This window comes from Heterodontus francisci, chromosome 20 (genome assembly GCF_036365525.1).
Source record: "Heterodontus francisci isolate sHetFra1 chromosome 20, sHetFra1.hap1, whole genome shotgun sequence".
NCBI classification, from domain to species: domain Eukaryota; kingdom Metazoa; phylum Chordata; class Chondrichthyes; order Heterodontiformes; family Heterodontidae; genus Heterodontus; species Heterodontus francisci.
This window is the reverse complement of record NC_090390.1, coordinates 42,526,363-42,551,285: the sequence shown is the minus strand read 5'-3', so window position 1 is coordinate 42,551,285 and position 24,923 is coordinate 42,526,363. Positions and strand designations below refer to the sequence as shown.

Below are 24,923 nucleotides of genomic sequence, written 5' to 3'. Positions count from 1 at the left end.
GGATTTCTAGGTCGGTGAGGTGTCCCAGAGTCGAATAGTCAGATGCCACTGGAAGTCTCTCCAGGTGAAGCTGACGAACAGTCTATGATAGGTAGGCGCTCAAGGCAATTTGTCACACGCGTCACACAGATCTTTCAGCAAAGGGTATAGCAACAAGTCTACTTGGGTTTTGAAGTAGCAGTCTAGCAATGGAAGCTTTCTTGAGATTTCAGGATCTCCCAAAACACAAAAGGCAACAGGAATCACTCTCGAGGCAGAGATTCTTCAGAGACTGAAGGCAATAGGTATCAGCTACTTTTAAAAATGCAAGGCTTCTTCTCTGCAAAGTAATCTTCCTCCACAGAGCATAGCAACTCCTCTTTTCCTGGCTCCTTTCTCTCTCCAGGAGTCTTTTCCACTCTTCAGGCAGACCCCAGCCACACCTCAAATGTTGGATTTCTTTTTGCAAGAAAGGCAAGTCTTTTCTCTGGCCTGCAAACAGGTTCCAGCCAGCTCACTGCATGCTGCTGGTCGAGCCCACCCTTCTTTCACAATGCAAAGTGAAACTAAACCCACAATCAAGTCATGTGACAGTCACAAATCTTCCTGTCATTTTCCTGTTGAGCTGTTTGGAAACAGACGCCTTGCAGTCGGTGCACATATCACTCAGTCCACAATTCAAACATCGGCATTTTTCGCAAAGTTCAAATAGAAGCACTCACATAACTGTAGTTACAATACAATAAAGATTAATGTTTCAATACTACAGTCTAAGAACCTCTCTGGCTAGACTGTATACGGTAGCAGCATAAAGAACCAAATATATAACACTTCCTGATGTGGAATGCGTGTTCAACTGTATGTTGTTAAGATAGGTGTGTGTGCAGATGCTTACTGCACACACACCTATCTGGTGTACTATGAATTGTGACCCCTACACCCAAAAAAACAGCATAGACCAATTTTTAGCCCAAAGTACTTAATGGCTGAAGCTTACATAAACCACAAGTACAAAAAGCAAAAAGAAGCCTTAAAGGAAAAAAGTCCCCACTAATGATACTGATGATACTGAACCCCTTGCTGATGCATGCAGCCAATGAACAGCACAGTTAGTGTTGGCTGCACATAGAAATTATAATAAGCAGGCAGCACAAAGCTGGTGTGCTGCCTGTATTACACTGAACAGATGCGGGTTAATTGCACATTGGGGGCTAACCAATTTAACCCCTATTAAATCTAGAATGCTTCATGACGTATTCATACTACAAATCAATGCTAACAGTTTCAACTCTGCACCAATGCTAAAATTAAGATATGTAAGTCAGGTGTGAATGTCCAAAATGACTCTGATGTGGAAGAGAGGGAGACTGCCTCCTCCATGATGTCTAACTTTGTTTACTCTGGTCTCAGGTTGAATGCTGCTGCTGGATCTGGCTACATTTACATTTACCTAGCAGGGGAGAAGTTTTGATACTACTCCCAGGGCGAAGTGTAAGTTCCGAGTGTGAAGATCTTCGACGACAACCGCGGATTGAGGGCGGCGGCAGTGACAACGATGACGTTTGAGCTCTACTGGGATTGGCCTAAACCCAAAACAGTAATGGCTCAACGTTTTGAGCTATGGCTGCTGGAAGCGTCCGAGCTCCAGGCCAAGGGGCGCACAATACTGTCAGGATGACAGTGAAGACCTCGGACGAAGGCGCACCCGTGGACTGCACCATTTTTGTGAAGCGAGTCCTTTTTGGAGTGCTGTGGCTTTGAAGTCGAGGACATCTTCTGCCAGCAGGATTTCCCCAGTGGTGGATACTTCAAAGTGACATTTTAAAATGTCACGTGATGCATCCAACTCCTGAACACCTTGAAGGAGAGAGGAAGCCAGGCACCACTGTCCATCCTCACTGCAGAGCCTTTGTTTACTCTGACAACGCACTGGAACCGAGTGGTGACCATTCACACGTACAATCCCCATATCCCTGTGGGGGATGTGTTTACTTTCCTTGGCAGGTACGCTGAGGTGCCTGGAAACAGCACAGAGGTCAAGGACACTTTAGGGATCTGGACAAGCAAATGGCAGGTCAGGGTGACCTTGAAGGTGGACGCCAATGGAGCCATCCTCCACCCTCCTTCCAGCTTTGCCAATGACGTAAGTCGGGGTTATTTAGTGTGCATGGGGCAGCCAAAGTGTGTTGCACCTGTGGCAAAACTGGTCACTTGGCCATCAAGTGCAATGCAACCTATTGCCGGAACTGCAAGCAGAAGGGGCATTTGACAAAGGACTGCAAACAGAGCAGGTGCTGCAACCTGTGTGAGGAGGGAAGCCATCTTTACAAATCCTGCCCAAACCACTGTGCTACCTATGCGTAGGCCATTAAAGCAGGAGCAACAATCAGGGCTGCTGTAAAGGAGATTCACACTCGCCCTCCATCAGGACCCTCAGTGCACAAGATAATGGGAAAGAGGGCATGGCATGCAAACATAATGCGAATGACACTTCAGAAATTGGCAAAACCCTTCAACCTCCTCCGGAGAAAGCAGAGTCAATGGAAGAGGAGGCAGCATCAGAACAACAAGGAGCGTGACAAATTGTGAAAAGTAAAAATACAAAGAAGAAAACAGAAAAGAAGGGGAATACTACCCTGAAAACTAGGGGCAAGAAGCTGCTGATGTCCCAGACAGAGGCCAGTGGCTGCTCCTCCTCGAATGAGGAAGAGCAAGAAAGTTGGCATCAATAAAAAAAGCGACAAAACACCAAAGAGGTAGAGGAGACAAATGGCCCTCAGCTGAGAAACACTGGAAGCAGCGAAGGGCCCAGGGAGTACCTGCTTTGGGACAACAGGAGCAGCAATGCAACCAGTGATCCCAGAGCCAGGAAAGCGGGAGCAGTGGCACAACCAGTGCCCCCCAGCTCCGGGAAACCGGGAGCAGCAATGGCCTCGACGAGGAGCAAAGTGGAGCAACAGCACCACCTGAGCACAAGGCAACCCTTCCCAAATACATGACCTGCTCCGACATCACCCAGATGGAACAAAAGTCCTGTGGCAGAGCTGGACTGGTTTCTCAGCCCTGCTAATGTGCAACAGTTTGTAAACACCACAGGTATGCAGGGGCATACCCAGGAGCTGGAACCTCCATAGACTTTCGGACTAGTAGTCTCAAATCTTTAAAATGGTTTTAAAACTTGCCTGTATTAACTAAGGTCGAAACACATTGCATTAAAGCCACTACGCAATGTGTTTCGACCTTAGTTACCTGGCCAATGTCAAAGTTGACCTGCTATTTTTGTAGGACTGTGCGATACCGCACCTCAGCAATTACAGACAATGGTCAAGGTGGTGGTCCCATGGGCCATCAATCTGGTCAGGGGGAAATGATTCCCGTTCCTCTGGCCTACGTATTCTAATGAGGGGAGGCACCTTCACCATCTCTGAAGTTAAGGAGGTGGTGGACAGTTGCCTCCTTGTACAGACATAACATACAACAATGCTCTGCTCCAGTTAAATCAACATGTACACCCCGGTCCAATACAACGAGTGGCTGGTTCCCACTGCTGCTGGCGACGTCCAGGTCAGTTATTCTAGGCTGTGACTTCAACTGCATCATTAATGCAGCTGGACGATCCAGCAGAGACATCAGCAAACTGGAGCCACATCCAGACTCCTGATGAAAACAGTAAAAGATGCCAAGGTACACGACGTCTTCAGCAACCCTGCAGACGGAGAGCAGCATAGATACACCAGGACGAGACCGGACGGGTCTGTTCGTTCCAGGATTGACTTCCTATTTGAATCCCGTGCATTCATGGTCAAATCCACCAATATCAAGCAGGTGTTCTTCTCTGACCACTGCCTTCTACTGGCCCACGGTCACTTACAGGATGACCAGCAGGTTGTCAAGGGGACATGGAAGCTGAATGTAAAACTGCTGACTCCAGGGAACATTGAGGAACTCAAAAGGGATTACAAAGGTTGGAGAACCGTGAAACCCCTCTGAGTCTCAGGCGCACTAGTGGGAAGTGATCAAGGCAAACATCAAGATGTTCTTCATCCTCAAAGGAGTTCAGAGGCCAAGAGAGAGAGAGACACACACAGAGGGAAATGTCCCAACTCCAGAAAAGAATGCAAAATCAGCTCCAGCTGCAGTCGATGGGGTCAAGGTCAAGGAGGATCTCCAAGAGGTGAAGAGCCAGCAGGACTCATTCTTTGCCACAGAGGCCTCCAAGATCATCTTCCAGTCCACAGAACACTCTGTTGAGCAGGAGGCGACGTGCTTGCATTTCTTCTTCCAAAAGGTACACAAAGCAAACTCAGTGATCAGCAGCCTGCAGGAAGAGGACAGCTCAGGAACGTCATCACAGTCTGACATACTAAGGATCAGCAAATCCTTTTATGCCGGACAACGGACAACACAGCCTCCCAATCCTTCCTGTCATCTATCACGGAGGTCTTAGATGACAGTACGCAGGATAGTCTGGACAAACCGCTTACTCTAGGTGGAGCTGACAAGGGCCGTCAGGACCTTCATGACGAGTAAAACTCCCAGAAGCGACAGTTTACCAGTCGAACTGCATTCGACTCTGTGGGACTGGATCGGCCCAGACCCACTGGAAGTGTACAAGAGTATTCTGGCTGGCAGCATGTCAGAATCCATGAGGAAAGGTATCTATACCCTCATCGACAGGCAGACAGGGGAAAAGGAGGAAATCAGAAATTGGCGGCCCATCTCACTGCTTAATGTGAACTACAAAGTTCTGTCCAAAGTCATCGCCAGTCGGGTCAAGTCTGCTCTGGAGTTGGTGATTCACCCCGATCAGACCTATACTGTACCCGTCAGAAAGATCTCAGGTGGACTCACGCTACTCAGGGATGGGATCACCTATGTGCAGGACAGGGGGGTGGACACCTTCTTCAACAGCTTGGACCAGGAGAAGGTTTTTTACAGGATATCGCACACCTACATGATGGACGTGCTCTCCAAAATGGGGTTTGGAGAGGGAATCCACAATTGGATCCGACTGCTCATCATTAGTGTAGTCTCAATTAACGGGTGGGAATTGGAAAGGTTTCCGATCAAATCTGGAGTCCGACAGGGCTGTCCTCTCTCCCCTGTCCTGTTGTTTGCTGCGTCCATCAGGAAGAATGCAGGCATAAGAGGGGTGACAATCCCAGGCAGTGGAGGCGCGCAGGTAAAAGCCTCCCTGTACATGGACGACATCACCATCTTCTGCTCAGATCCACTGTCCATTCACAGGCTGATGAGCATCTGCGACCAGTTCGAACTGGCCTTGCAAGCCAAAGTAAATCACAGCATGAGCGAGGCCATATTCTTTGGGAACTGGGCCGACCGATCCTTTGTTCCCTTCACCGTCAGGTCAGTCTACCTGAAGGTGCTGGGGGGATATGGTTCAGAGGGGCTGGGTCATGTACCAAAAACTGGAAGAAGCATTTAGCCATGGTAAAACAGAAACTGGGCATATGGGAGCAGCCGGTCTCTCTCCATTGCGGGCAAAAAGCTGGTCATGAGGTGCAAGGAGCTCCTGTTACTGTATGTGGCGCGGGTCTAGCCCATACCCTACTCCTGCACCATGGCGGTCACCCAAATCATCTTTCCCTTTATCTGGAGATCGAAAATGGACTGTGTCCACAGGGACACAATGTTCAAACCTCTGGATAAAGGGGGAAAAAGCATATCCAAATATCACCCTCATTCTGATGGCCACTTTTGTGTGTGGCTGCATCAAGCTGTGCTTTGCGTAGAACTCCAGTACGCAAACCCCGTGTCACTATGTGCTAAGGTTCTATCTAAAACCGGTTGCAAAGGATGGGTCTGGCCTCATTACCGTGGAACACTCCATTCAGTTGGACTGTGCCGTACCACCTATCCTTCCTGGAAAGGTTCGTGCAGAAAAGCACCATCAGGCAGTGGTCTGCAAGTAATATGTTCAAGGCCCTGCGGGATCATGTCAGATGGTTCCCTGAGCAGACTGTCAAACTCATTTAGTAGAATGCCTCATCGCCAGAACTTTCATAGAAGCATCAAGACATAGCTTGGCTGGTGATGAAAAGGGCCCTCCCAGTCAGATCCTTCCTGCACGCCAAGAGTCTCATTGCCTCAGCACACTGCCCTCGAGGTGGCTGCAGTGGGGAAGAGACTGTCGTCCACCTCCTTCTGGAATGTTCCTTTGTAAAGCAAGTGTGGAAAGAGATGCAGTGGTTTTTGTTGAGGTTCGCCCCAAGTAGCTACGTAACGCAGGACTTGGTGCTGTACGGGCTGTTCCCAAGGGTGCACACCAAGATAAACATCAACTGTTGCTGGAGGACCATCAACACGGTGAAAGACACTCTAGGGTCTGCCCGAAACTTTCTGGTCTTCCAGTGCAAAGAGTTTTCCATGACCGAGTGTTACAGACTGGCACAATCCAAGGTCTATGTGCTGAGGGACGCGAGTCAACTAAAGCTCGAGGCAGCCGCCGCAAAGGCTCAATGCAGAAAGGCCACTTTGTAAGGTCCTCCCGCCATAGTATACAGAGGGGCTGGAACCCGTGTAAAACCCCTCAGGCTGTATGCACTAAAATGTTTTTGCTATGTAATGCAAATGTAAATGTACATTGCATATAAAATGGAACGGCAAGAGTTGTGAGGCACCTCATGTTCCGTATCAAAGGAATCTGATCTCCATTGTACTTTCGGAAATGTCAAATTTGAACTATTTTGTCATTTTTTTGAAAATTCTGATGAATAAAGTATATTTTTGGAAAAAAGGCTACATTTACACTATAACTACAGTGTCAATGCACAGTGAAACTACTTTGTGCCAGCATTACAGTTGTATTGTGAATGCAACCTTAATTGCAACACTGAGTAGAATATTTGGAGTATTACAGATGAAACAATTGAAAGACTTTAAAGCAATATATTAAGTACATAAAAGTTTTTATAATGCTATTCTAGCTATTACTTGCATTTACATCAATATAGCAATTCAATTGCTGGAAGGCTATAAAAAGTAACAGTCTGCTACAAATTGGTGGGGGTGGGGGGGGGGCAGGGAGAAGGGGTAAAATTCAACTTGAAGTCAATGGAAAGGAATATCAAGTGGTGGGTATAGTGGGCAGTCGATCTGCTGCCACCAATTCTGTGCCCTTGCCAAAGTTGAAATTCTCCCCCGTGGTGTTGTAACCTCTACCAACCAATGCAGAATTAATTGAAACAAATTTCTGTTACCGTTTCCATATCAAGACACATGAATTAGATACATTTCCACAATTATATAGTGAATGGTATTTTAATGATTCACCTTTAGCCTCATTTTCACTATCGAGTACCAGTTGGAAAGCCTCAGGAGCCAGAGCCAGACCAGCCTTAATCAGCAAAGATCGACTGTTTTGCAAGTTGCTGTTTCTTTTGACCTAACACATAAGAAAACAATCTTTCATCATTTAATGAATTGGCTTAAAAGCAAATAGATTATCAAGTATGTCTATACTATAGACATTTTGCTTTTAACAGAATGCCATTTAACAAGCAAACTATGCTTTATTTTCCCATTTCTTAGATGCATCTTTCTACCTCCTCCAAGCAAGAACTTATGCTAGCTTTACTGATCATGAAAATAAATAATTGAGTAGATCCTTTATGGTGTTGCTCCTATATAATCAAGAACTGGCTAATTATTCATTTATTGGTGTAATGAAGCAAATTTGTTGAAACAACAAATTACGTGAGTGACACAACTTACTTATACCAAAAGATACATTATACAAAACATTATATATAGTATTTGTAATATTATGGAGCTGTTATTTTGCAAACTTGCTTAAAATATAAGTAACTTTGTTTGGACTACCTTCCTCATTTTCTTTTAAAATTTACCATCCATGGTAGATTTGTAGTATTTGATTAACATACAATAACTTTAACTTTTTAGTTTATTCTTCTCTCTTCCTTTCCCAAAAACTTTCTTCTTTTTCTCAATTAATTGCATGATTATATTAGATATATCTTCCTCCCCTTTCCTCACACAATGGGTCTTTAGTTCTTGCTGAAGCTATTGTTAGCACAGTGCTATACGAGAAAGATTTTTTACAGCTGTCAAATGTCCAATATCCAGCACCTATTTAGGTGCTGTAATTTTCAAGTTCATAATCAGCCTTACAAGAAAGGAAGAGTAGGCTATTCAGCCCATGGCTAATCTGTAACAACCCCATTTACCTGCCTTTATATCCTTCAATAACTTTACCTGATAAAAATCTATCAATTTCACTCTATAAAATGTCAATTTATCTAGCACTCACAGCCTTAGGGGAGAGGATTCCAGATTACCCTTTGTGAAAAATGTTTTCTGATTCCCTCTTGAATGGCTTAGTTCTTATTTTAAGATTGCACCCCATTGTTCCGGATTCCCTCACCAGAGGAAAGTTTCTCTGTATCTCATGAATTAATTTATCACTTTTAACAACTCTAATACATTGCTTCTCAACCTTCTAAACACAAGGGAATATAAGCCAGGTTTATGCAACCTGACCTCATAATTTAACCTAGTAAGCCCCAGGCTCATTGTAGTGAATCTATGCTATAACTCATTCAAGGCTAATTCATCCTTCCTGAAGTGCAGTGCCCAAAATTGAATACAGTACTGCAGGTGGGGTCAAATTAAGGCTGTGTACAACTGGATCATAACTTCCTCTCCTTTGCATTCCAAGCCTCTTGAGATAAAGGCCAACTTTTTATCACCCTTTTGATTACTTTTTGTACCTCTGCAATAGCTTTTATTGATTTCTGTACCTGGAGACCCAAATGCTTTTTCCCCTCCACAGATCCTAGTCTCTTGCCATTAAGGTAATATTCCGATTTGTCTTCCTTGCAATCAAAATGGATGGCCTCATGCTTCCCCACATTGAACTCCAGCTGCCACAGTTTTGCTCATTCATTTCATCTGTCTATGTCTCTTTGCAACTTCCCACTGCCATCTGTACTGCTTACTGTGCCTTCCTACCTCGTGCCATCTGCAAACAACTGTATAGTTATTCATCCAGGTTATTGACATAAATGGTGAAAAGCTGAGGCCCCCATACAGATCCCTGGGGATCACCATTTGTCATAGTCCACCATAGTACATTCCATTTAACTCTTACTCTCTGTTTCCTTCCTCCCAATCGACTACTAGCCCATAGCACAAGCGTCCTTTCCCAGCCCCGGTAAAAATACATTTGTACCTGTGGTTACATAAAAAGCTCTCAACTGAAGCAATAGCTTTAGGTCAGAATTCTTATACAACGGCTTTAGTTGCCTAAAAGTATGTATTTTCACACATCATGGCTATTTATAAATTTGCTGCCTGCTGTCATGAGACATGGATTGTTGTGGTGCACTCTAGGCATTGTTGTTTCAAAAGAGGGGTGACGAGGAGCCACCAGCCAAAAAAAGGTGCATTAAGGTAGGTTTCCTTTCCTTAAGGGCCAGGAGCAGAGTGCCCACCCCTCAAAGCCATACTGACAACCCCCCTCCCCCCAACTGCTTAGCTGAATAACGAGGACCATTCCTTCAGGTTCCCAGCAATAGCCTCCTGCCACCTAAAAGCTAGAGATGGAGTAGGGATAATCTGATTTTAGGTCTTCTGTGTCTTTAGTGAGACTTTCCTCAATGTAAGTGGCTAGGCTACCACACAAACATGGTAGATATCCACCTCCAGGAAATCTTGAGGATTATTTCTGTAACGTTGAGACCAACACAGCTCGAGTGGCATCCTGAACCACCTGATGTCCACAGGGAAAATATTCTCCTCAAAGAACACCACCAGCTGACAACTAACAAAGCACTCCCACTGATACAGGATCTCCAAAAAACCCCACGCACTTGCCTGAAATCTTGTAGCCCCTACTGGAACATACTTCATACCCTACAAACCAACGACTGCCCCACCTCTTAATGGAACACCTCCTGGTTGCCTGTTAACATCACCAACTGTAACCTGATCACTGACCAGAATGGTGAAGTCCCAGGTTTCAACCTCCCACTGAAAATCTGGATAACCCTCAACCACATAAGGACGAGCCAGGGAAGATGTGGCCACTTCCTCCACAAGTGGAACATAAGGACTAGCTCAGTTTGTGACTGTGGTCATCCAAGTCAGACCATCACACACATATTGAACTTTTGCCCTGAGAAATCCATTCTTGGTGGCATCACAACAATTCACACAGCATCAACTGAAGCCATTGAATGGATTGCTAACCTCGATATCAAACTGTAACCTAAAAGATAGCATTTCCCTCTGGTTCGAGCAGGAAACTATCATAGTCTATGCAGAAAAGGCCCAGGCTTTAAAATATTCCTGGACTTGCGAGATTCTTTTCCTGCCTTGTGATATATTTCAATTCATCTGATAGTAATATACTTACATATTTATTTGTAACATGGATTTATTTATGCCCATAGTTTGTAAATCTAATGAGGATACATCAGGTCATAGAGTGATACAGCACTGAAGAGGCCCTTCGGCCCACCAAGTCTGAGCTGACCAACAACCACCCATTTATACTAATCCTACATTAATCCCATATTCCCTACCACATCTCCACCATTCTCCTACCACCTACCTACCTACACTAGGGGCAATTTACAATGGCCAATTTACCTATCAACTTGCAAGTCTTTGGCTGTGGGAGGAAACCGGAGCACCCAGCAGAAACCCACATGGTCACAGGGAGAACCTGCAAACTCTGCACAGGCAGTACCCAGAACTGAACCCACAGCTGGAGCTGTGAGGCTGTGGTGCTACCACTGCGCCACTGTGCAGTTTTTTTTTTATTACATCATGTAATAAAACACAATCTTTTTGGTCTTTTTATTTCTAATGCAAAATATTCATTCTGCATGACTTTTTTAGTACATTTCTCAAAATCTCTCTGCACTTTACCTGTTCAATAATCCTGATTGCTTGATCCTCTGGGCGTTTAGGAGATTCATAAAGTGCTGCATACAGCTGCAAATGGTGTTGTTCTTGTTGAATATATTTTTCATATGGTCCTTTAGTACCTAGATGATATGCTTTGTTAAGATGTTCCATGGCGACCTCTATTCGTTCCTCATCATCATCAATGTGAGCTATTTCTATATGAATTTGGCAGCGGAGCTGAATCAATGAACTAAAGCAATTTAAAGAGAGTAGAGTTTTTGAAATTCACCATTATGTAACAAAACAGAACAATTTTCGAGTTGGGAATTTTATCCTGCCAAATGACAGAAGAACACACATTTATTATAACACTATTGTTAACGATCATTCATTTAGGATGTCATAGTAAAATTCTTCAAATAATCAGTGTCTTGTAAACTGCAGTCAGAAAATATTTCTAATCAAAATTATTCTTTCACTTTCTGATAGAAATAAATTAATAGATCTCACTATTCTAGGCTCTATAGAGCCTGAAAAATAATTAAAATATATTCGGGTACTTTCAAGTTTTATTTATTACTAATCATTTCCTGGAAATTTAGGCCATTGTAATGATACTGCTACATTGTAGGGCCTGTTTAACTGTGCAAAAAAAAAGAAAGAAATTGTGCCCTAAGTGATCTGTGCCATTACTTTCTGGGACTGTTGCACTGCTCTACTTCTATCCTTACCAAAATAGTAAGAAGTTAAGCAAGAAGTATCTGCCCATGATTAAAATCAATGGCAATCATTAATGTCCTGTATTAATGTTACTTTTATAGCCCCTGTCACATAGACTGTAAAATAATGGAACTGGTTGGTCCTTTGTGACCTAGCAGCAACATTTAATGGATTGAAGGGATCCTTCAGCAGTTCAATTTACTATTTCTCAAGTAAAACTGCAGGTAATTAATTCTGCTACCTGCTGGGAGAACTGTAGGGAGTTCATTACCTTGGTATACGAAGAACAAAGAACAGTGCAGCACAGGAAAAGGCCATTCGGCCCTCCAAGCCTGCGCCGATCTTGATGCCTGTCTAAACTAAAACCTTCTACACTTCCGGGGACCGTATCCCTCTATTCCCATCCGATTCATGTATTTGTCAAGACGCCTCTTAAACGTTGCTAACGTACCTGCTTCCACCACCTCTCCCGGCAGCAAGTTCCAGGCACTCACCACCCTCTGTGTAAAGAACTTGCCTCACACATCCCTCTAAACTTTGCCCCTCACACCTTAAACCTATGTCCCCTAGTAACTGACTCGTCCACCCTGGGAAAAAGCTTCTGACTATCCACTCCGTCCATGCCACTCATAACTTTGTAAACCTCTATCATGTTGCCCCTCCACCTCCGTCATTCCAGTGAAAACAATCTGAGTTTATCCAACCTCTCCTCATAGCTAATGCCCTCCAGACCAGGCAACATCTTGGTAAACCTCTTCTGTACCCTCTCCAAAGCCTCCACATCCTTCTGGTAGTGTGGCGACCAGAATTGCACGCAATATTCTAAGTGTGGCCTAACTAAGGTTCTGTTCAGCTGCAGCATGACTTGCCAATTTTTATACTCTATGCCCTGACCGATGAAGGCAAGCATGCCGTATGCCTTCTTGACTACCATTTTCACCTGCGTTGTCTCACTTTCAGTGACCTATGGACCTGTACGCCCAGATCTCTCTGCCTATCAATACTCCTAAGGGTTCTGCCATTTACTGTATACTTCCCACCTGTATTAGATCTTCCAAAATGCATTACCTCACATTTGTCCGGATTAAACTCCATCTGCCATTTCTCCGCCCAAGTCTCCAACCAATCTATATCCTGCTGTATCCTCTGACAATCCTCATCATTATCTGAAACTCCACCAACCTTTATGTCGTCCACAAACTTACTAATCCGACCAGCTACATTTTCCTCCAAATCATTTATATATACTACAAACAGCAAAGGTCCCAGCACTGATCCCTGCGAAACACCACTAGTCACAGCCCTCCATTCAGAAAAGCACCCTTCCACTGCTACCCTCTGTCTTCTATGACCAAGCCAGTTCTGTATCCATCTTGCCAGCTCAGCTCTGATCCCATGTGACTTCACCTTTTGTACCAGTCTGCCATGAGGGACCTTGTCAAAGGCTTTACTGAAGTCCATATAGACAACATCCACTGCCCATTTCATTCACCATTTTATTATTGTGCTATGATTTAAGGAAAGCATTTAAAATGTGGCATGTGCTGTAACATTTCAAATCATGTATAAAGTTAGCCAGGGTTGTAAGTGAAACTAAAGGGATTGTTAGTTGAGTGAGACAAAGTTGTTTTTTTGTTCAACTGATGGTTCCATTAATATTTCCTCCTTATGCCCAGTGAACCTGATAAAAAGCCATTCTGTGCTCAATCCTACTCCAACAATTTCTCACAGCCTTAGCAGCAGCCAAAGAGATTATCTGAAGTTATAACATATATGAGGTTTATGAAAAATGCAGATTTTCTCCTGAAAGTTGTATATCGAGTCACCATGGAACATGAATGAACTGCAGAGTGAGGGTTTGGGCTTAGGTATTACAGCTCTGCATGAAAGTATAATGTGGAAAACAATTTACAACAGCCCTTCCACATTGCAATATATTCCTCATCATCCAGTGTTATAAATTTACCAGCTGCATTTTTGTTTTACCTCAATTTCTTTGAAAACTGGCAAGGTTCAAGGGTAATTAAAATCTCTGCACAGGTAGTAATGTTTTTGCATATTTAGCAATATTCTCCATGGTAAAAATAAAACAAATAAACTGGCTGAATTAGACATTGTTGATCAACAAAGAAAAGTACTACAAAAACTTACATAAAATAGACATAACCAAAATAGTTCTTGCAGGACAGAACATGGGCAGTTCTAAATGAACAGACTTTGTACAGCCAATTCTTATATTCGTGCAATATTGAAACATAGCTAACCTTTTCGCATGTTTTGTAAGGGCCATAAAAGAAGTACAGTTTTACTAAAAGCTTGCAATCTGGTAATTCTTTAGTTTCGTATTTGTTTTAGTTAAAAACAGATAAAATGATTTGAGTCCAGTTATGTGATGAAAATCCTCGACTCTTTCATGACATTATAGATGAAGTAAAAGGTGGAGCTCTCTATAACCTATTTGGGCATTGGTTGCGCCACTTCTGATTTGCTGTTATACTCACTGTGGTCCACTTAAATTACAAAATCCAGGAAATTTTATAGTGCATTCACAAAGGTGAGACTGTCGCACAAAATGGCGAAAGTAATTAACAATTTCACCGTTACAAGTAATTCTAAACCATCATCTTTTAGATTACCCCAAATTCACAAGTTAAATAAGACAAATGTAATAGATATCAATGATATTCAAACTCTTCAATCCAAAGGGAATAAAGAAACATGGGTGTGGACTTTGTGCTACAGATTATGTTGGTTTGCAGTGGAAATACTGGGGCATCAGACAGCAAGAGCGGGATTTTCCCTGTGGGCTTCTGAACCCTGCCGTCACTCTCGAATGGGGTTCAGAAGCCCACAACATGTGGGAAACAGTCACTCAATGGCCAGAGGGCAGGCTCACTGTCCAATTAAGAAGGTCAAGCGGGCTCTCGAAGTTGGAGGGCCAATCAGACTTTCCAGCTTGAAAGTAGCAGCAAGACACAATGGAAGGTAAGTGAGGGAGAGGGCGCTTCAATATGGGGCACCATCTCTCCAACTTTTCTGAAGTTTAACTTAAAAAATGGCTTTTGCAGCCAGGCTACCACTATGGGTGGGATGACAGTGGGAGGGTTGGGGGGTGGGTAAATTCCCCTCCACATGGCAGCCTGCAGCTCCTACTGCACCCAGCCAGGTATGCAGGGAGAGCCTCTAAGCCTGCTTGCCTGCAGTGCTGGCCACCACCACCACACCCCACCCCGCCCCCCCTTTCTGCCACCCAATCAGCCTCCGTAACGGGGCTTAATCAGGCTTTAATTGGTTTACTCAGCTACTTGTCATTTGCGGATGGATAGCCCTGTCACCTCCCCATATCACGCCTCTGGGAAAATAGCCCGGGGGCAGGATGGAGCCACAGATTTGGCACGCAGGCCTGAGCCACTATTTTTAACGCCCGACCTCCATTCCCGGCCCTGGCAGGGGCTAAAAATCCAGCCCCAATTCTCTGCTCTGACCTTTATTTTCCTCCTCCCATCCTGCCGGGACTGCTGTTGGCCTCAGCGTCTCTATCTGCCAGTCCTGATGAAAGGTCACAGACCTGAAACGTTAACTCTGCTTCTCTCTCCACTGATGCTGCCTGACCTGCTGAGTATTTCCAGCACTTTGTTTTTTTATCTCGATCTGCCATATGCAAATGTTGGCAGGACATGCAGCCTAGATCCCTGACCCATTTCACTCCTGTCTACCACTCTCATAACTTACACTACAGTGTATCCACTACACCTGGTTAAGGAGCAGTTGATATTGATTTTTAAAAAAGAGGAACTGTTTTGAATTGTCGTTACCTGTCAAGATCATCAAGAATTGTTGCCACATTGATCAGTTGTTTATACACATTCTTACGCAAATTAGGTTGAAGCAAAGGTAGGCAAAGTTTCCACTGAGTTACACACACAACCTGAACTAAACTCCAATTCCCTTCGCGTATGGCATTCTGCAGAATTTGATCAATTCGCTTAATTACTTTCAAGCAATGCTATGGAAAGGAAAATGGCAAAAAACAGATTAACAGCAGAACTCAGCATACCAATTATATAGTTATATTTTAATCAAAGTTTCCACATAGATACAAAGGACTTAAATTTGCATTTGCATTCCAAATAGAAATAATTGTTTCATCCTTCACTCCACAGAAAATCTGAATGCAACTGTATTTGAGTGAGCAATTGCGTAAGTGCATGTTCAAACACAGATCCAAAGGCTAGTAAACATTCCATCCATTAATTAACATTCGAGAAATCTTTCTATTACTGTGCATCATGGCATTCGGTCTTTAAAATATTCCCTTTTAAAACTGATACAAAATGGGTTTTATTCTCTTCTGTAGAAAATAGGCAAATTTCAGAAACTACATCTTTGACCATTAAATCATTCTAAATCTATGCTAATGAATACAATGATCCAGTTTCAAAATGAATGATGCAGGAAAATAAAAATAACAAATGGAGCTGGAAAACTGAAGTAGGCACCATACCTGTACAAAACTCTTGGTGCATTTCTCTGATTTAGATCCAAGTTTCTGTACTGAGAGTTCTGATTCCAAGCACTCAGTTTCCATTGCTCTTCCTTTATCCTGCAGATTCAAAATTGGTCACAGTCATGCATTACACTGCTAAACTGAAATAAGGTCATGCAAAATTAATAATGAACGTGTTTGACTCGTTTGTGTGAAATTCTTTTGCCACTTATTTTCACAAAGATGTTAACTATCTATTTTAAACTAGCTAATAGTTTGAAGAAGTAACAAACAGAAGCGCTGAAATAAAAGCAAAATACTGCGGATGCTGGAATTCTGAAATAAAAACAAGAAATGCTGGAAATACTCAGCAGGTCTGGCAGCATCTGTGGAGAGAGAAGCAGAGTTAACGTTTCAGGTCAGAACCTGATGCAAGCATTTCTTGTTTATATTTATGCCTGGTGAGGGATGGGTGACCGCTTTGCAGAATACCTCTGTTCAGTCTGCAAGCAGGACCTCAAGCTTCCTGTTGCTTGTCATTTTAATTCTCCACCTTGTTCCCACTCTGACTTTTCTGGCCTTGGTCTGCTACAGTGTTCCAATGAAGCTCAACACAAGCTTGAGGAACACCTTTTGACTGGCCACTTTACAGTATTGAGTTCAATAATTTTAGATCAAAACCTCTGCCTCCATTTATTCTTTTTTCATGGCTTTTTTGCTGGTTTTTGTTTTTGTTTCCTCCCCCATCTCTCTGCCCCGCCACATTTCCTTCTTAATCCCTTTACTGTGTGTTTGGACAGCTGCTATCCTGTCATTTACACCTCATCCAGACATCTTTTGTTTCTTGGTACCATGAAACCTTTTGTCATTTAATCTCTCCTGCCCTCCACCTTATCAAACCTTCCCTTTTGTTCTTCTTCCCCCTCCCCCTTTCACTTGCTCAAAACCTGTTACATTTCTAACCTTTGCCAGTTCTGATGAAAGGCCATTGACCTGAAACTTTGGTGGGAATTTTATGGGCGCTGCAAGAGCGGCTTTGGTGGCGTGTGGGGTGACTTAATTAAATGGGAGTCGTTTTTTCAGATTTCCAATGATGTTTTTTTTAAAATCGCAATTATGTCAGCATTGTATTTGCGGCAGTCCAGGGATTCCCCACCCACCCTCCCGCACGGTGGCAGATTGCAGCTTTGCATGTATTTCCATACCATGAATATGCATTACCCGACATTTAGTTCAGATTAAGCCCTACCTGCCACATTAAGTTAGTGGTATTCCCATGTCACCCAGTTCACGTTTGTTTAAACATGGTGTACACCAGTCGGCTTTGCAGTTGTATCTGAGGTTGGTGCTTTCATGTCTGGAATTCATCGGCACAAGGATGTTTGGCTCCAGGTTTGGCACCAGCAAGGACGATTCTTTTCAAGGGATGGCAGGGAAGGCATGTGGGAGGGTGCATGGAGGAGCAGGGGAGGGTACTCGGACAGGACAGGGTGGGTTCTTGGGTGCAGGGAGAAGCAGGGGAGGGTACTCGGGCAGGACAGGGTGGGGTTATCGGGTGCATGGAGGAGCAGGGGAGGGAGGAAGGGGGGACAAAGGGTGAGGATATCGGGAGTATGGAAGAGCAGGGAGGGAGGAGGGTAGGACAAAGGGTGGGGTATTGAGTGAATGGAGGAGCAGAGGAAGGAGGAGGGGTGTGTCCAGGGAGTGTACTGGTTGTTATTGCTGCTGAAGCCAGCTGTGGGCGGCTGTGGGGGTGGTGGGTTGATTTGAGCATTACAGCATTACAGTCAACAGATGGTCATGAAGGGTCTAAAGGGACTGATGAGCGCTGTGTATGACAGGGTCCTGTAGGGCGAATTCACCGATTCTGATGAAAGGATACTAGCTGGCAAAGAAAACAGTCACAAGGCAATGGGATTGCGTAGCGGGGGCTGGGGGGGGCTGGTGGGGGGGATTGGTCAAGACTTAAGGTTAAGTATTCTATGGCATCATGGGGAGAGGAGTGGCGTTCAGAAATAGCATTAAGGTGGATTTGACAGGGATCAAGGTTGAGTCAACAGTTGGATGGTAATGGGAGTAGGAACAGGGGTGAGGGATGGCATGAATAAATTGATTATGATCCGGTCCAAGGTAATTGGGGGAGGTTCAATAGTAACAGAAGGATGGTGTAAGGTTACATTGGGCAGGCCAAGGGTGATAGGTGTAGGCTGGAAGGTGGCAGGAGGAGGTTCAAAGGTGGGGAAACTTTCCTTGAATTGTACATGCACCATCTTCTCGATGCAAACCATGTGGGCACTCAAGGATTGTAAGTTTGCAATTTTAAGACAAATAAAAGTGAGCTTCTCATTATCTCAATGGTTTAGCTGACTAGCAAAAGAGGCTGAATAGGAAGGCTCTGCACATTTCATTATTTGCACAGCTGCAATGACGTTGGTCTCATACACCGAATTTGTGTCCTACCATGGGAAGAAGAGCAGAGGGAGTGACTGAGGAGAGCTCTTTTCCCTCAACAGATGCTGCCTGAACACCAGCAGCAGGCAGAACAAGAAGGTGAGGATACCATCCAAGAAAGGGATTATTGAAGGCAGGCACTGGCACGTCATTGCATCCTCAGGCCAAGGGCAATTTACCTTCAAATGTCAGAAAGGCAATGCCAGAGACAGCTAAGGATGTCACGTGAAATGGTCACAGAATTTTGTAGGATCCTGCAACATGACCTGCAACCGCTTGGGTTAGGTGGGAATCCTATGCCAGTTTTCCTCAAGGTTACTATTGCACTCAATTTCTTTGCTAGCGATGCTTTCCAGGGATCAAGGGATGCCATATGTGGCACATCACAGTCTGCAACCCATAGGTGCATTAAAGAGGTGACCAATATCCTATTTCATCGTGCCAATGATTTCATCTACTTACCTGCAGACAAGGACAGCCAGGCCACAAGGTCTGCAGCCTTGGGTGCCACTGCTGAGTTCCCCAGAGTGCAAGGGGTGATTGACTGCAGTCATGTGGTCATTAGAGCTCCCTGGGACCAGCTTGCCATATTTGGAATCGCAAAGGCTTCCATTCTTTGAACATACAACTGGTTAGTGACCACAAGAGAAGAATCATGCAGGTTTGCACTCATTTCCCAGGGAGGTGTCATGACCCATACATTTTGAGGAACTCATAGTTGCCAGGAATGTTTGACGAACCAGCCAAAGTAGACGGCTGGATCCTGGATGACAAGAGTTACCCCCTTTGGACATGGTTGATGACACCAGTGAGCCATCCCCAAAGCACAGCTGAAGAGCGATACAATGCTGCTCATGCATCCAACAGAGCCATCAACGAACACACCACTGACATGTTGAAAATGTGCTTCCGCTGCCTTGACCAGTCTGGAAGGCTCTTCTGTACGTGCCATAGAGGGTTTCACGAATAATCATTGTTTGCTGTGCCCTGCACAACCTGGCAATTAGATGCGGTCACATTTTGCCTGCAGAGCAACAAGAGGAACACCAGTCCTCCTCAGATGAGTATGACTATGAAGAGGGTACGGGGGAGGATATCAATGCAAATGATTCCGTTATGGATATAAGGGCCGTGGAGAGACATGTAAGGGACATGGAGAACCTCAAATTTGCACGTTTCAGCCAACATTGAGGCACTTAATAAAGGAATGTTGGGAGGAGAAAAAAAAACACCCTCAAAAAATGTTCACACATGCCAGAGTTCTTATTCATTGCTGTAATCTAAAAGGGCTCTTCTCACAACAGCATGTGAAACTGCAGTGAAGTGCTGAATAACGACCTATCTGTTATCAACTTGATTGAAAGCAACCTGCGCCTCCAAGGAAATAGTGTCCTGCATCACAGCATTACCCATCACACAGAGGATGCTATAACATTGCAGCACTTTGATGTGACCGGCAGATCAAATCTTTTCTGGGTCACAATGGAACCGCAACAACACCTATGCAAGGAATGTGAGGGGATGACTATATGACTACAATGTTGGTGAGGAAAAAAGTGTGAAACACCTATCATTGAAGACCAAAGGCTCAAATGTCAATGATAAAAGGACACTGGACACTTTCAGAAATGCTTTGCAAGCATCAATGCATTCCTGCCATAGGCCTCCATAATCACTTTCCTTTTCAACTGAAACAAAGCCAATGACTTACGAGAGCACATCAAATATTAATGCAAAGAAATCTGCATTGAAACATCATTAATCTATGTACAATATTTAGAATACCCGTGCCTCCTTCATGCTTAAAATTGTTGTTTTTTTTCCTTTTCCTACCATGACGTCTAGGCACAACCCTGACATTAGCAACTGAGGTGGAGTGCACTGCCCCGTTGTTCTGGATGAACATGGCAGGCATCCTCTGGAGGTACGGGGCCTTGATGGCTCCATCCTACAGGTGGTCCGCAGCGCTAGTGCTTGAGTATCTCCCATGTGCTCGCCTGCTGGAAGTGTAGGGGTCAATCTCGGGGGCTGGGGGGGTGATGGGGAAGGACGAAACGCCGCCTACTCTGGGGATGTCCTGAGAGGAAGGCCCCATGGTAGCTGGCACACACTTGTCCTCCATCTGGGTGCATGATGGCACCTGCCTGTCTCCCTGAAGGAAAGGAGCACCCATAGAGACGTCCAGGTTCCTCGTCCCCCTCTCCCTTAGACTCTGCTGCATGGAGCCCATGGCTAGAGCAATGGAGTGCAGGCCACAGAGCATATGGCTCGAGTGCTCAACCAGACTTGTCACGGAGTGCGCCAAACTCTCGACTGAGGAACCCAAACACTCATATGCCTAGGACATAGCAGATGCCAGGGCTTGTACGGACTCCTCCATGGCACGCGCAAAGTCACACATGACCTCAGGCATCTCAGACATATTTTCCACATGGCTTTGCTGCATATCCAGCAGACTTCTTGAAGCAACAAACAGGGCTCATCATGAGCAGTCCTCTGATTGTCAGGGACCTGGCTGGAACATGTCTGTGTCATGCATACCAGATTGTTGCCCAGATTCTAATCTTAAATCCAGCGAGGACCATATGAATGTATCTGTGCTGGAGGAGGCAGAAGAGGCAGGTGACTGTGCATCCTCTGCGACACTGACAGCATCCTCCCCAGAGTCAGAGTCTTGGGCCTCGCTGCATTCCGTCGCTCAAGTGCGGCCACCTGCAGCAGCGACATAAACAGAGGCATATTAAGCATCAGCAGAACATGAGATCACAAACTTTCCTTTAGTCTGCACATATGATTACAAGACTTAAGATGACACTTCATCCTTATGCCTTGAGGATCCTGCCTTGCCATCTGCGACAGCTCTGCCCCCCTCCTCCTCAGCTGGTGTCAGGACTTTGATGTCTGGGACACCTCCACCTGTCTTTGCCTGCTCCCGCTGGTTGTGGGTCTATTTATCCTGTAGGAGATTGTGCAGATTTAATGACATGTCAAAAGATGCATCACACCCATTGTATACATGCATCGCCATCACTCATTCCAGAGTGGCTTTTGCACGACACAGCCAAGCACACAAAATGCTACATTTCAACTTTCCACAGAGTTATTTGGTGCATGGCATCAAGGCTGCTCATATATTCCACTGCATGCCTTATCTGCCCTCTGTCTTAAACACATGGAGCCAGGGAGAAAAATAATGTAACAGCTTTGACAAGACCAATTATCCTCGCAGATCTGAGCAAGTCATTGTTACACTTCCGACACTGAACCCAGGTTCTTCGCATAACCCCACAGTTCGATACCTCCTCCACCACCTCCATCCTGGCTGCCTTGGTCAGGTGGGAGGGTCTTCTGTTGCCATCTGCAGGGAAGCGGACCTTCCGTTTTTCCCTGATGGCCTGGAGTACATCCTGCAGGGAGGCACCACTGAACTGTGGGGTGGGATGCTGCCAACTGGCTGATATGTTAATGGCTGTTGCTCCAAGCAAAAAAAAAGAGGGGGAGCTGGTGCTGGGATTGAAAATTTCAAGAAGGAAAAAGCAGCGAAAACTAAATCAGTGATTTTATTGCATAAAATCACCAGACACTGGCAAAACACTAAGGCCGTTGATCCTTGAAGCTTGCAACGCAAAATAATTTATAGCTGTGGCATTCATGGTTCTTCAGAGTGACGGCAAGTTCCACCAATGAAAGCCCATCCCTGCTGCATCATCGCACGTGTCTCCCAAAACCATCACCGCACCGTTAATTTGAACGTAAAATTGCATGTGAAACAGGAAAAGGGCAGAAGCGGAAGTTCCACTGTCAGAAATGCACAAGACTCATAAAATCCCAGCCATTTTTCTCTGTTTTCTCTCCACAGAAGCTGCCTGATCTACTGAGTATTTCCAGCATTTCCTGTTTTTCTTCCTGGCAAGATAGAGAGGGGAATAAAAAGGATGGGAGGAGGAGGAGGGGTGGGTTGCAATATTGATTAAAGAAACAATCACAGCTGTGAGGCAGTATAATATGCGAGAAGGAGCATCAAATGAGGCCATATGTGTTGAACAGAGCAACAATAAAAGGGACAATCACACCACTGGCAGTATAGTATAAATCCCTAAAAAGTCGAGAGAAGATAGAAGAGCAAATATGTAGACTAATTGCTGAATAATGCAGAAACAAAACGGCAACAATAGTAGGAGATTTCAACTATCCCAATATTAACTGGGATAAATTCAGTGTAAAAATTATAGAGAGCACAGAATTCTTAAAAAGGAGGTTGCCAACCGATATAGATAGGCTGAGTGAGTGGGCAAAAATCTGGCAGATGGAGGATAATGTGGGAAAAAGTGAAGTTGTTCACTTTGGCAGGAAGAATTAAAAAAAAGCAGTGTATTACTTAAACGGAGAACGATTGCAGAATTCCAAGGTGCAGAGGCATCTAGGTGATCTAGTGCAGGAGTCACAAAAAGTTAGTATGCACATACAGCAAGTAATAAAGAAGGCTAATGGGATGCTGTCCTTTATTACGAGAGGAAGCGAAAATAAAAGCAAGGATGTTATGCTTCAATTATACAGGGCATTGGTGAGACTACATCTCGAATACTGTGTGCAGTTTTGGTCTCCTTATTTAAGAAGGAGGTCAATGCTTTGGAGGCGGTTCAGAGGAGGTTTACTAGATTGATATCTGGAATGAGCGGGTTGTCTTATGAGGAAAGGTTGGACAGACTGGGCTTGTTTTCACGGGGGTTTAGAAGACTTGATCGAAGTATGTAAGATCCTGAATGGTCTTGACAAGGTGGATGTGGAAAGGATGTTTCCTCTTGTGGGTGAGTCCAGAACTAGGGAGCACTATTTAAAATTAGGGGTTGCCCTTTTAGGGGCAGCACAGTGGTTAGCACCGCAGCCTCACAGCTCCAGCGACCGGGCTCGGTTCTGGGTACTGCCTCTGCGGAATTTGCAAGTTCTCCCTGTGACCACGTGAGTTTCTGCCGAGTGCTCCAGTTTCCTCCCACAGCCAAAGACTTGCAGGTTGATAGGTAAATTGGCCAATGTAAATTGCCCCTAGTGTAGATAGGTGGTAAAGAATTGAGGGAAGGTGGGGATGTGGTAGGGGAATATGGGATTAATGTAGGATTAGTATAAATGAGTGGTTGATGGTTGGCACAGACTGGGTGGGCCGAAGGGCCTGTTTCAGTGCTGTATCTCTCTATGACAACAGAAAGGTCAGATCTGGTCAGACTTAGTTTAAGGGAATGTATTTGGGTAGGTGGAAGGGGTATCAGTGGGAGAACATCATTATTCAGTTAGATTTAAAGCAGTTATGGAAAAGGAAAAAGATAGACCAAATATGAAAGTTGTAAATTGGTGAAAGGCCAATATTACTAAGCTGAGATGTGAAGCTGCATTTTACGTAGATGGCAGGGGAGGTGTTGTGGCAAAATCGCTTCAGCGGGCAGTGGAACCCAAAGCCACACTTTAAGGACAACGACCCACCTCCAAGAGCTACCAGCCTGATGAAAGGGCCAGCAGCTCAGCAGTCCCACCGCTAGTGTCGGCCATTGTTGGGCTGCAGCTGGAGGATGAGAGCACATAGATGGCCATGTGCCCTCAAAGTCAGGTAAGCAGGATCTGGGTCACTAGGGCCAATCAGGCAAGCCCCAGTGAGGTGGCGAGTGGGGTGATGGAGGGCAGGCAGCACCGTTGCCACGGGCGCCCAAAGTGCCCAGAAAGGAGGGCTTATCCCAACCGCAACCCACTGAGAATCCAGCAGGATTTAGCTGGCAGCCTCCCCCTATAGCAGCGGCAGGCCACCACGCCCCCTCCCCCCCCCGCCACCAACAGCTGCTAAGATGCCACCAGAGGCAGGAAGAGGCCCTTAAGTGGCCACTTATGCGACTTAAGTGGCCTTGGGTGGGCAGGCCCTCTGTCACGTTTCCCGCCTGTACCTTTCTGTGCCATTTTGACAGTCATCCTGGCTCCCAGTCTGTCCCCAAAGGGCAGGTAAAATGCAGCCCATGATTTGTCAAAAATGAACTAGCAACACTTACTTGAAGGTAAATCAGTGTCAGAGAAACGGGAGGCATTCACGGAGGAGTTAAAAACGGGTTCAGATGTGTTCCAAAGCAATAGGGTGTAACTCCCAAATCTAGACTCGCCCCACCCCAGGCAAACAGCCTACACAGTAGGGTATGACAAAAAAAGAAAGCACTACTGCAGAAAGCCTGGAGTATAGAAAGTCTGCACTGACAGCTGGTGAGACGGAGTTTTGAGGGTTAATTTCTACCTAAAATCTAGTTTTCTTCTTCAATTTAACAATAACTAAAAATTACTTCTTAAGTTAAGAGAAGTTAAGTTTTATTCCAGTCTTCAAACAGGATTTACAAGCTCTCTGGGAGCAGCTGCAGCTAGTTAT

At 44.9% G+C, this 24,923-nt stretch overlaps 1 protein-coding gene across 1 annotated transcript in view; it reads right to left on the bottom strand.

Moving 5' to 3' along the window:
* Positions 1–24,923, bottom strand: part of LOC137380601 (cilia- and flagella-associated protein 46) — a 453,149-nt gene that overhangs the window by 342,046 nt on the left and 86,180 nt on the right. The window contains exons 10-13 of the mRNA XM_068052672.1: positions 16,097–16,195; positions 15,408–15,598; positions 10,894–11,122; positions 7,273–7,384 (exon numbers count right to left, since the gene is read on the bottom strand). Of these exons, the coding sequence (XP_067908773.1) occupies positions 7,273–7,384; positions 10,894–11,122; positions 15,408–15,598; positions 16,097–16,195 (631 nt within the window). The remainder of the gene's footprint in view (positions 1–7,272; positions 7,385–10,893; positions 11,123–15,407; positions 15,599–16,096; positions 16,196–24,923) is intronic.